The sequence below is a fragment of the Chinchilla lanigera genome, unplaced genomic scaffold (assembly GCF_000276665.1).
Source record: "Chinchilla lanigera isolate Chin_1 unplaced genomic scaffold, ChiLan1.0 scaffold00008, whole genome shotgun sequence".
In the NCBI taxonomy this organism is placed as follows: domain Eukaryota; kingdom Metazoa; phylum Chordata; class Mammalia; order Rodentia; family Chinchillidae; genus Chinchilla; species Chinchilla lanigera.
The window spans coordinates 24415839-24428199 of NW_004955409.1; the positions used below are offsets into that span (position 1 = coordinate 24415839).

The 12361-nt window shown below is 37.2% G+C and overlaps 2 protein-coding genes across 10 annotated transcripts in view; one reads left to right on the forward strand and one right to left on the reverse strand.

Moving 5' to 3' along the window:
• The window catches only part of Slc25a21 (solute carrier family 25 (mitochondrial oxoadipate carrier), member 21), a 472151-nt gene extending 466045 nt beyond the window's left edge, over window positions 1–6106 (forward strand). For all 4 annotated transcript variants that reach the window (XM_013510365.1, XM_005376906.2, XM_013510366.1 and 1 more), the window contains 3 exons: window positions 1086–1267; window positions 2157–2209; window positions 5408–6106. In XM_013510365.1, coding sequence (XP_013365819.1) covers window positions 1086–1267; window positions 2157–2209; window positions 5408–5469 — 297 coding nt within the window. In that variant the 3' untranslated portion in view covers window positions 5470–6106. The remainder of the gene's footprint in view (window positions 1–1085; window positions 1268–2156; window positions 2210–5407) is intronic.
• The window catches only part of Pax9 (paired box 9), a 42089-nt gene that overhangs the window by 14240 nt on the left and 15488 nt on the right, over window positions 1–12361 (reverse strand). For 2 of the 6 annotated variants that reach the window (XM_005376908.2, XM_013510360.1), the window contains exons 5-6: window positions 10012–10234; window positions 2273–2754 (exon numbers count right to left, since the gene is read on the reverse strand). In XM_005376908.2, coding sequence (XP_005376965.2) covers window positions 2657–2754; window positions 10012–10234 — 321 coding nt within the window. In that variant the 3' untranslated portion in view covers window positions 2273–2656. Of the gene's footprint in view, window positions 1–2272; window positions 2755–8504; window positions 10235–12361 lie in introns of those variants that run through there. The other 4 variants (XM_013510364.1, XM_013510363.1, XM_013510361.1 and 1 more) reach the window with 3 other exon arrangements.

Here is a 12361-nt window from a genome sequence, read left to right on the forward strand (position 1 = left end):
CCAAAAGAGAGGGCAGGGGAAGGATGAGGTGGGGGTCAGAGTCAGTGGCACATAATATGTGATATGATTTCTCTTTAGGGCAAGAACTGAGGCTGCAAACATAAGAACTTCCCAGAAAATTCATTTTAACAAAGCATAATGTGAGCTCACTGGGCACAAAAATAGTCTGAAGGAAAGTGACTCCCACAGAAGACCTAATTAAATACTTTGATGTCAGAAAGCAGAGCAGGGAGGGGTGGAAAATCAAAGCAGACCAATGTGAAGGGCCTAAATTCAAATAGAAAGAGCAACTCTCTCTCTCCCTCTCCCTCTCTCCCTCTCTCCCTCTCCCTCTATTCCTCTCCCTCTCTGTCTCTCTCTCTCAATCTCTCTCTATCTCTCTCTCTCCCTCTCTCTGCTTTTGCCATGAAGGAAGAATAAGATTCAGAAACAATGAGTTGCAAATTCTTCAGCCAATTAGTCCAGTAACTTACTACTGTTTATAATGCACAGAATGTCACAGGCTGTTTTGCAGCCGCCCCAAGTTGGTTTGTTAATAACAGGAAGCTAGCACTTCTCAGTACAGTGGATCAGCTACACGTGAAAATAAATGCAAAAAACCTGGAGGGGAATAGCAGCAGACCGAGAGTAGCCTTGATTTAATTTAACATTTGGGGGTCCACACACAAATGAGCATTTTAGTAGGCTTCATGGTGGAAGTTGCTGTCATTTGTAAAATATTCTGGCCAATTAGCTAATAGTGTGCTTGGATTTCTCCTGTTTTGATACAGTAATACTAAGTACATTGTGAAGCCCAATTATACAAATCATCCCCATATGCCATACCAGTCTTTCTTTATGAACTGTGTTTATAAATCCTGTGTGAGGAAATGTGTACTTCAGCAATTTAGACCATGTGTAAAAACATAGCCAATGGGATTGTCAAGAAAACAAGTTCCAGCCTAGGAAATCCTAATGTGTTCCACTGGAATAACAGGAGGGTGCCGAGGAGTGCAGAGCTCTGCTTAAATACATATTGCTTTAGAGTGTTTAACCAATTTAGGGGCTTCCACTTCCTTTTCTGTTATTTTATTCTTTTCTTTTAGGATCCAACCTTAGAGTTCTTGAGAAAATTTGGGATTGGTCTTCTCTCGGGGACAATAGCCTCAGTCATTAATATCCCTTTTGATGTTGCCAAAAGTCGGATTCAAGGGCCTCAGCCAGTTCCTGGAGAGATCAAGTACAGAACCTGTTTTAAAACAATGGCAACAGTCTACCAGGAAGAAGGGTAACACATTCTTACTTTAATAAATGTAGGAGGCTCAAACAGTGTTAAGACCATATTGTACTTCTAGTTTGATGAGAACCAGTAAGCCCTCCTAAGTTGGGTGTGTCTAAGGAGCTCCCGGAATATATAACAAATTTTGCAAGGAGAAACAATAATGAAATGTTGGCAAAATGTTCATATATGAGCATGATCGTGCTATCAGGCACGATCATGCACTATACCACATGTTTGCCTTAGAATGCTAAGATGAACTTTTTACTTGTCAGTTTACATAATATGCTATTGTGTATTGTAAGTCCTACTAGTATATGGGTGGATAATAGTAGCTTTCTGGCTATAAACCTAATCAGAATGCTACCTAATTATATTCTTCTGGGAGAATTAAATATGAGAATTGCATAAAGCTAAAGTTTTTCAGAATATGTCTTTTTCTTATTTTTTAAGACTTACTTTCTCTTTATTCCTCCTGACCAATCTTATTCTCAAGTAAACAAGAGATACTTTATTATTTTGATCTAAACTGCATCATATTTCCTAATGTGAAGACTGAGTTTGTGGTCTTTTAAATTCAATTACAAAAGCCGTTTTGTCCATATACACAGCTATCTTGAAAGCAAGACCTGTCTTGAAAGCAAAAACCATCTCGCTGATGAAAGTCATGTTACTGATTGGTCGGACAAGACCAGCATAGCCTGGGTAATAAAGAATTGATTAACTCTTTCCCCTCACCTAATTTGCTGCAGAGACTACAAAGCCAGATGCTGTCAGTTTTGAATGGGTATAATTTCAAGGAGTTTTTTTTCAAGTGCTGAGGTAGCATCTCAATAAAATCAAGGTCTAGTTCCTTTATTTTCAGAATAAGAATGTTGCTCTTTCCTTCTGATTACAGGATTTTTGCTTTATACAAAGGCCTGATTCCCAAGATTATGAGACTCGGACCAGGTAATGATACTTTTACTATTTATTCTGCCTTCCAGTGTCTCATCTTTCGTTATTTGTATCTATCAGCAAAGCAATAAAAGTTTACCACACTTAGGGAGACAGAAACTTTCAGCATCTAAAGTTGTCTATGAATAGTCAGGATACTGAAGGCACCCATTAGAAACGTTCTACCTTTGTTTATAAATAACTTTTTATGACCTTGCATGGCTGGTGGAAAGCAAAACCCAGCTTAAGTGAAAAGGAAAGAACCCACAGCCAGTTGGAGTTTGAGCACCCAAGTATGAGGAGGGGCTTCTGGATGAAGTCATGGATATTTCCTGAGTGAAGGACCTTCCTGGTAAAACCTTTCCTTGTGCCTCTAGTTGAGTCTCAACCCTACCTGAAATTCGTTTCAAACAAAGAGAAGGAGGAAGGAAGGCAACTTGCCTCCTGGAGCTGCTACAGTCACTATTCACAGTCACCTCTGGGGTCTGGTGATGCCGCAGCAGAGTCCTCTTTCCTGGCCTCTGACAGTTGGACAGCGGAGGCTCCTGGCTCAGCCTTACCTGAGGGCACCACGCCACAAAAGAAAATAAAACAGAACACCTGGCTGCCATTCCAACAGGGAGAACCAGCTGCCTCTATGTAAATAGATAAGAAAATAACTGCTGCAGACTCAATCTCTGGGGCAAATAGTCTTGGATTACAAACAGCCTTGTGAATAAGTACAAAAGTAATGCTCTAGACCATACATTTTTGTAAGATCTGGAGCATGCACCCCTATTTAGACACCCTGATGATCCTCTCTGGAAATGTTTTGCTTCCACTAACCTTCTGCCATTCCTCTCTTTTTACATGAACATTCTCCTCCTTGCTGCATTTGCACATACGTACATTTACCTTAGATCTTAACCTAATGAACTGTCATTTCTGTCAACCTGAGATAAAGAATGACAGTTTGTAGATTGAAGCTAGTGAGTAGAGTATGTATTAGAAAGAAACTTTCATAGTACATCTACCCCCACATGTGCAGATATTTAAGCATAGATTTTGCTGCACATTTCAGATTCAGATCTACCTTCTGTTAGTCACTGGCTTATATGGAAAAGCTAAACTAATAATAAAGAACATTGGGGATTTTGTACATCTTTGCAATTACTTCTTGTGACGTTTTTCTTTCACCACACAGTAAAAACTTGCCAGTAGAGCTAATATTGGAGAAAATCATGGGACTGGCCTGAAACCAACTTTCTCAGAAGGGCATGGGCCTAAAAAGGATGGTGACAAGAAAGAGTTTAGTTAAAATGGTAACTGACTGAAGCCTTAATCTAGAGCTCTTGAATAATCTGACCCCAAGTTTTGTTAGAGGCTTGCAAGTGTTTGGTTGAGCTTTTAAATATTTTTTCATGAGGGGTTCTGAGTTGCTGTGGTGATAAACCCAAAGAAAAGCACTGTGAACTTACTGTCCAGCCTAAACAAAATTTGGAATAACTGATAACCTCATTTGAAGACCAGGCCTCTGCTTAATTTTGAATGTGCACACCCCAGCAACTTCAAAGGAAGAAGGTAGCGAGAAGGTAAGAGTTTTGAGTTAAGGCCAACCAAAATTGAGACAGAGAGACAGAGAGACAGAGAGAGACAGAGAGACAGAGAGAGACAGAGAGACAGAGACCGAGAGAGAGAGACAGAGAGAGAGAGAGAGAGAGAGAGAGAGAGAGAGAGAGAGAGAGAGAGAGGAAAAGTAAGATGAACCTGTAATTTTCATTTGTAATTTTGGAGAAGGAGCCAATATCATTTTTATAACAGCTTTAGCAGCTTTATGTGGCTAAACATCAGTAATCTTCCACAAAAGTCTATAGTTTAAACTCCAAATCTCAGTAGACAGAAAACCAACCCAATTCTTCATATTTTTGTATGACATTGTGGACAGTTAAGAGCAAATACAACAGGGGCTGGGGATTTAGTTCAGCAGCACAGAGCCTGCCTGGCAAGCACGAGGTCATGAGTTCGATTGCCGGTACCAGAAAAAAGACAAACAACAAAAAACAAAAACAAAAAAAGAGCAAATACAACCATCATATACATATTAGCACCTTGTGTAGTGCATATTTCTGTTTGTGAGTTCTAAGAGGGCTGAGAGGGCTTAACAGAATATCTTAATGGGTTAAAAATAAAAATTGCAGGCAAATAATTATTTCTGCTGTATGGTTACACAAACACGTGCAATCTATCTTTTTTTAAAATCATATGGAGTGTATACAAAATAAGATCCAAATGAAGTTCTATTTCTTTCCATCAGAAGTCAGTCTTCTGTTCAGACAACCCAGTCTTCACTGAGTTCTGCTCTGGATATTTGTCCACATTTTGATTTTCTAATACTTTTCACACAGTTTAAACAATATCCTAAGGTACAGAACATGTGTTATTTATTGCACCAGAGAAAACACAAAATGATCCACATACAAATACTTCTCTCAGAGTCCAGGTATTCAGAGCCTTGGCACCTGTTTTCTTGAGTCAGATTCTGCTTTTGTACGACAGGGCAAACAGCTTTGCAGCCATTTACAAAACTTTTCCAAGACAAATGGTGATTTTATGCCACTCAACTCCCCTACCAGAATTTCAAGTTCAAATCTGTATACATCTAAGGATCTGAGGCATATCTATGGAATGATGGTTACCTTCCAACCTCCTTTTGTTGAGTTTTGCAACATGGACTTTTAAAAACATTCAGAAGCTATTTTTCACATTGCAATCCACGTTGGAAGCCTAAGAAAAAAGACTCATCCAGCAAGCACCATCTTAGAGACTTTCTTCCTTAATGCTGCTAAGATAATACTAATTATGCACTGAAAAAGAGAAATCTCTTTGCCGATGTATGAATAATCTGAAGGCTTCTGTTCACAGAGAGCCACATTCCCTTACATGACTAAATATGTCTATATTTATTTACTTTTAAAATTAAATATGCTTGAAAAAGAACACAGTGAAAAATGATAAAAGTTGAGAAATTTATGGGGAAAAATGTACTTAAGACTCAAGATGGTCTTGATTTTACCCTGAGAATTTTCCACAATGGTTTCATGGCAATGTATCAGTGCTCCAGAACAGCCCCTGCTGGATGAGCTGCCTGAGACTCCATGGGATTTAGAAACAATGGGAGAAGACAAGGCTATTTCACAGAATTTGTGAGTTTTAAAAAGCTCTTTTCTTTTCCAGGAGGTGCAGTGATGCTGCTGGTTTATGAATACACCTATTCATGGCTGCAGGAGAACTGGTGATCACTGAAGGAATGTTTTCCCTGGAGATAATGGATATTTGCTCTGTAACACCATGAAGAGGAGACACTATTGATTAGCTAAGCTAGGCATACAGTTAGGGAGGGGAAAAGAGCTTGGTCAAGAACAGCTTCCTACTTCAGATTTTATCTTTAGACAATCTGAAATGGTAGTTTGAGATATATAAATGATAGAGAAATACAGAGATGATAAATGATAGATGATAAAGGAACTATGAACCAATAACATATATAAATTGAATATTAAAATATCGTAGAAATCAGATTTCATAAGAGCAATATAAAATTTGTGAAAAATAATAGGAAGCAATGAGGTATTTAAGTAAAATATTAAGATAGTGTATCAACTCCACCCATGGAATGTAAACATTATGAACTGCAAACATCTACAAAAAGGAAAGGGATCAAGAGATGGGTAGAGGGGGAACGGATGGAAGGGAGAAGAGATGGAAAAAGGAATTAAGATGTGTTTTGTACATGTACCAACTTGAACTAAAGCAATAAAAATTAATCAATAAAAAAGCAGTGTAAGCTCTGTTTTACACTGCCTCACAACACAAATTCATTGTAGTGATAATTTTTTAAATAAAAGACCTACAGATGCTTAAAATTCTTGAGAATACATTATCCTGTGGTTAATTCCTTAAGAATTATTTGCAAGGGCTGGGGATATAGCTCAGTGGCACAGCACCTGCCTGGCAAGCGCAAGGTCTTGAGTTCTATTCCCTGTACAAAAAAAAAAAAAAAGAAAAAAGAAAAGATTATTTGCACAAAGACTGGACAAAAAAAAATGTACTAAAATTTAAACATTTTATAAGGAATTGTTTTTTCTCATAATATTTTAAGAGCAGAAAAATGTCTTTAAAGTGCACTAAAATGGCCTTTTAAGAATGCTTAATTTTATGAGTGCTATGCTAAAATGTAAATCTGTTGGGTTTTTTAGTAATAATATATATCTCAGCTCTATTTTCTTAAGTCTACTTCGTATTTCACATGGTTAAAAAGGTACTTTTAAATCATGCTATCTGAAGTCTTTGATTACAGGTAGACTGCAAGAGATTATATTAAACATTTTCCTTTACATAGTTCACTTTGAAGACAGGTTTTATTGCTGAGATATTTTCACTTTAACTCAAAAATTCAAAGTGTTCCTTGAGCTCATTTGTGCTCCCTGTATTTGTATCCAAACACCTTTATATAAATACTTTACTCATGTAGTTCTTAAGAAGAATGTACAATTCTATTCCCATTACTGGTTTTAAGTGACAGTTCAGGTGTGAAATATACTGTCTATAGTATTAAAATGTGTATGATAAAAATGTTTCAAAATAGAAGAACATTCTTAGCATTTCCAAGGATTCCTGTACTAACATGCACTCTAAAAGTGAGCTGTTTAGTCTTGATATAACCCAAAGTCAATTGTGTGTCTACCTCCTCCAATGATGCTACCTCAGTAGCTAAAGTCTACAAAAATATCTGCATGCTCTAGAGAACACATGTTCTTGACCATTATTCTGGGATATTTTTACTGTGAGGCTATTTGACTAAGGTATTTTGAAAATAAAAAGTAAAGATTACATAGTAATTATTAGTTTTTATTAATTTAGAGCATTTGAAGTATAAAAATAAAAGGCTTTTTAACATACTGTATATACATACACAGCCTTCTGCTGTACATCCTTTCCGGCGTGTTTTTTTAATTTATATTTCAGCCCCGTATTTAATAAGTGGATCACTAAAAGCAGAAAATCAATAGAAATAAGAATGTGTCTGTGTTGCACAACCGCCTTCTGTCCTTGCAGATGATACTCCGTGTCCTATGAGAGCATTGCGTGCACAGGGGCCGTGAAACTCCACCTTTCACCTCTCCTTGTGGAGCAGATAGAAAAAGCTTTCTGAAGCATGCATTTGCCAATTCAGAAACAACACATCACCCTCTAAGAAACAGAGGGAATGTGTCAACACTAACCAATAACAATAATGTTTAAAAATCAAACAGTCCCAACTCCATATCCCATTCCATCTTCCTTCTCATATTTTTAAAATTGGCTTCAAGTCATAATTTGCTTTGAATAGCAAACTGTATTTGGGCTCTCTGTTGTCCTTTAAAAAATACTTTGTGTTAATTAATTGTTAAAATAAGGCCTGGGAAGAGAAATGAAAGGAAAAAAATTTGATATCATTAATATTAGAAGTTTTTTAAAAATATGAGAACCAGAAAAATTTATAAATAATGATAACAAAAATTTCTTAATTTAGAAAAAGAAAATAACATTTAAATTGTGTTTCCATATAAACAGCTAATATTTTTTAAAGACCCCCCTCAGAGCCACTTGAAAATACTTGATAAAGAATAATTCTGTACCTTAGGTTAGTTTTTCTGGATGCCAGGCGAGTCACTGTATAGTATGGTTTTAAAGTCTCCACCAAAATATTGGATTGGATCTTTGTTCCATTCAGTTTATAGTCTATTTTTGCACCAGACTAGGGCCTCCAGATGTTAATAGGAGTTTTATAAGATGAAAGGAAGACTGTGGCCCTGAGAGTTCAACTGCTCCTTCTGCTTGTTCTTCTCCTGGAGTTATAATCCTCTATTTGTAGCACTGAAGCTCAATTGCTTTAGAAATAAGTGCAGTTCAAACCTCTCTATTAAATATCTGCTTTTGCAAAAAGCAGTTTTTCCAACATGATGTATGTGTCAGAAATCTGCTTACTGTTTATGTCCTGGCAATTTGAAAAACTAGCTGACCTAGCTGTCTGAGTTTTAAATGAAGCCATGAAACCTATGTGGCAGAACTGGATTGCCATGTAGTTGTGCACGGCACAGATATGAAGTCAAAATCGCCCAACAAATGCGTCTTTCACACCCACCTTGAGTGAGGTGCCCCTTTAGTTATTGCACAGAATACCAAAAAAAAAAAAAACCCTACAATATATTAATTTTCCAATAGATGAATTGTACCAATGTTCTAAAACTGTTTTAAGCCTATATTGTCAAGCAGGGAGAACTTCCTAAAAAGAAAGGATAAAAACTAGAATTTTGTCCGAGAAAGTCAAATGTTTTAACATACAACACATAATCACATGCTCGTACACACATATATTCCACAGCTCTATTATTAACATTAAAGTGAAAAATAAGTTGGTCTAAGAGATTTGTCAATCTGTGTCCTGTCTAGAAATGAATAAAGGGAATTTGTTAAAATTAAATATTATTTGTATTTCTAATACCACCACCAGTTTACCTATAGGTGAAACATGCTTCTGTACAACAATGTAAACTTCACAGCAAGCCATTGTTACATTCATTAGAGCAGAATTTTCCATTTTGTTTAAGTTACAACATAATTTTGGGCTGAGACTGCCGAACACACAGGTAAGCCAACAATAACAGTACAATTTAGTTTCACAGTGGTTTTCTTAACAGAAAGTTCATTTTAAGTGTCTTTGCAAAACATTTCACATTAAACTTGTCTCTAAGTGACTTCCTTTAGAGCCTTCTTGTTCAGATATTTTCCACCCTCTTGTCTTTATATGCTTGGCATGTGTGTTGTTTGATTAGGGAATAAAATACGTGACTGGCTTGCTTTATCTGTTATTTGAGTCCTCTGCTGCAGGAAGAAAGTTTCCTTCATGAGATGCTGAAGCCTTCACTGTACACACAAAATTTGGGGGCAAGTCCAGGTCCCGGAGCCCAAGTAGCCCACCACCAAACAGAGACAAAGATGTTGCCAGAAAGTCACCTGGGGGCAGGGAGAAAAGTTGAAGGAAAGGTGGGGGATACCCCATGGAATGAAGACACAAATGCACCATCTAGAGTCCATATTTACAAACTAATAGAAAATATAAACATTATTGCATCTGGAGCCAAGTCAAAACACCGGGAGGAGCTAAATAGACACATTGCTTTGAATTCTACACATATTTTTAAACAAAATAGGTCATCGCTTAAAAATAGATAAAGAATCACTCAAATAAGTCAATTATTGATTGGTTTCCTAATGATGAATTAAGGCTTCCGTGGTCACCTTGTTTGATTAGAGGGTGTAACATAACTTTTTTCTACATGTGTTTTCCTTTATTGATTTTGCAAAATCTCAACCATTGCACGTTTCAAAAGTTCAGGTTGCTTTAGAATAAATATACATGTGTGGTTTTACCAAAGACTAGTTTTAAAAGTTTCTTAAGCCCTTTGAGGGGTATAGGTTTCTTCACTACCTTAAAACAGTGTGTGGGCAACACAAACGTTTCATTCAATCCGTAACGTTGTTTTTGTTTTTAAATCCTAAAGTCATGTCAGGTTTTCTGCAAGAAAGAAGTTATGGCAAGAAATACTTAAGTGTCATCAGCACAAAGGATGTGAATCCATCAAGCCAGCTCTCGAGGCAGGGGGGTTGGGGGGCAGCAGGGATGGGATGTGAAACCCGGGAGCAGGGGGAGGCTGTGCTGAGAGGGGGATCCCCGAGTGTAGCTGCTGGAGATGGAATTTCCCATCAGAGTGCAGAAGCAGTGACAGAATGACTACCTTCTCTTGCTGCCTGCATTCCCTTGAACGCCAGCGACGCAGGAATGTCACAGTTGTGGGGGGACAGTGGGGTGCCGCCGGCGTGTTGCCACCCATGTCCAGCTACATAACCAGAAGGAGCAGCGCTGTAGGTCATGTAAGGCGACACTTGGGCTGGGGCAGGGTAAGGAGCCATGCTGGATGCGGACACAAAACTGCTCACAGCTGGGAGACCATTTGGTGCCTGAGAGGAAAAGAGGTGAAAATCATCACATTACTGTAGTCAACATTTTCGCAGGTTCCCAGGAAGAAGCAGAAAGTAAATTCTGAGTAAGCGAGTAATATTCTGACTCTACTTTCTGATTCTTTTTTATTTGACCTTAATTATCTTCTAAAAGCATTCACAGTTTTTCTACTTACACACACACACACACACACACACACACACACACACATACACACATGCAGAAAGGCAACATATTCTTTCCACAGAAGTTTTAAGGAAGCTACAACCAGGAAGTTCAACAGTATTTGTTTTTGCCATTTGGAAGTGCAGGAAGGAAAGAGAGGGTGAGGAAAGAATTAACAGTGATTGCGAGAGGGGAGAGAGGTGCAGAGGGATCAGGATGCAATATGTATATGTATAAAAGCCCCAAGCTGAAAAATTTTAGAAAATAAAAATAATTAATGGTGATTAAATACTCTTAGAATCTTTTCAGTTATCCAGATTGCCTTTGTCAGCTCCCAGTGCTTGGGTTTTGTCTGGTTCTTTGTTGGGTGGGGGGGTTGTGGCAGGCCTGGCTGGTGTAGCTTTCACTTCCAGTAAAGAAGGGCACAGGGTATGGGCTGTCACGCTAGAGATTCAAAATGAGCAAACTTTGTTAAATAAAGCACGAGCCATACTTTAAAATGTCATGTTGGAAATGCCTGTTAGACAAAGGACAGGTAATCAGGGGCTTTGTCTTGTAAGCATTTTTTTTAAGACGAAGATGGAGAGTATTTTTCCACGGCTATTTTTATCAGAGAGGAAATCGTCTATCCAAATACAAAAGAACGGCACATGTACAGTTTTGAAATTGGAAATTTTGTGCAAGGTTTCTGAACTGTAGGTTATGAGTTTTTTAAACCACATGGATAAATCTCTTGAAATGAATTTAGATGTAAAATCTTTGTTTGCAAATAAAATGCAACAGCTCTGGCAGGCAAACCTGCCTAGAAACCATTGCTCTCTTGGCATCCAGTAAATTACTGTTGTTATCGTTACTATTAACAACACCAAAAACACCCTGATTTCTAATCCTGCTTCTGGCATGAACACTCCACACCCTTCTTCAAGTGGCTTAATTTTTTCCTCCTCAATTTCCATACTACTTAGAGATACCGAGTAAGTCTTGTTTCCTGGTAGTGACATGAATGGACTAACACATCAACTTATTTCCTAGAGAAAATATAATATAAATACTAGAATTGTATTATAAACCTGACTTAATCCGTAGAGTTAAGTAAATCAGACATAAATTTGATACTTTGTCCAAATAAATTAAAACATAAAGATTTATAAAGATTTGGTTTTTTTCTTTGTGTGTGTGAGTGTGTGTGTGTGTGTGTGCACGCGCGCTGGGGATGAAACCTAGGACCTCGCATTTGGTTATTATTTTCACTCCCATACCTATGAGAATACAATGGTGGGGTCTCAAAAACTTTTCTCAATGTAAAGCAGATATATATGCATGGAGTAAAATATGTACATGGGTGTGACTTAGTATTGCTCATGGATTTCTGACAAGAAAAAAAAATTAGGAGTTAACCTTGTGTCTGGCCTGTATAAATATAACTATGTATTCTTCTGTTTCCCAGTGTTAATTTTTTGAATAATGAGAATGAAGAAAGAAAGCAAAATTTCTTCAGTATCTCCTATTTCACAAGGACCAAACATTACACAGTTATAAGGACTAATGACTTTGACTTCATTATAAACTGTTGGGCATACCACAATTACAAAATAAGGATATAGATTATATACTATATATTATAACAATGTTCAGTTCAAATTAAAATGTATTTCATGAGCCCCCAAGTGATATTATATCTTTTAACAATGTACACCATCATAAGCAAACAAGCTGCTATTGCATATCATTGTCGTAAATTAAAATGATCTCTTATCTTCTTTTTTAGATACAAGGATATATACAAAGGGGTTTATTCATTTACTCCAGGCCAACTGGCTATATATTAAAAGAACACATAACCCTTGTCTGATGCAGGGTCTTCTGTAGGGTATCATGCTGCTTTGCTTTAACAGAAGACAGACACAATTTAATCTCAAATTAAAGCATCTTTTGATAATAAAACATCTAGAAAAAATCTT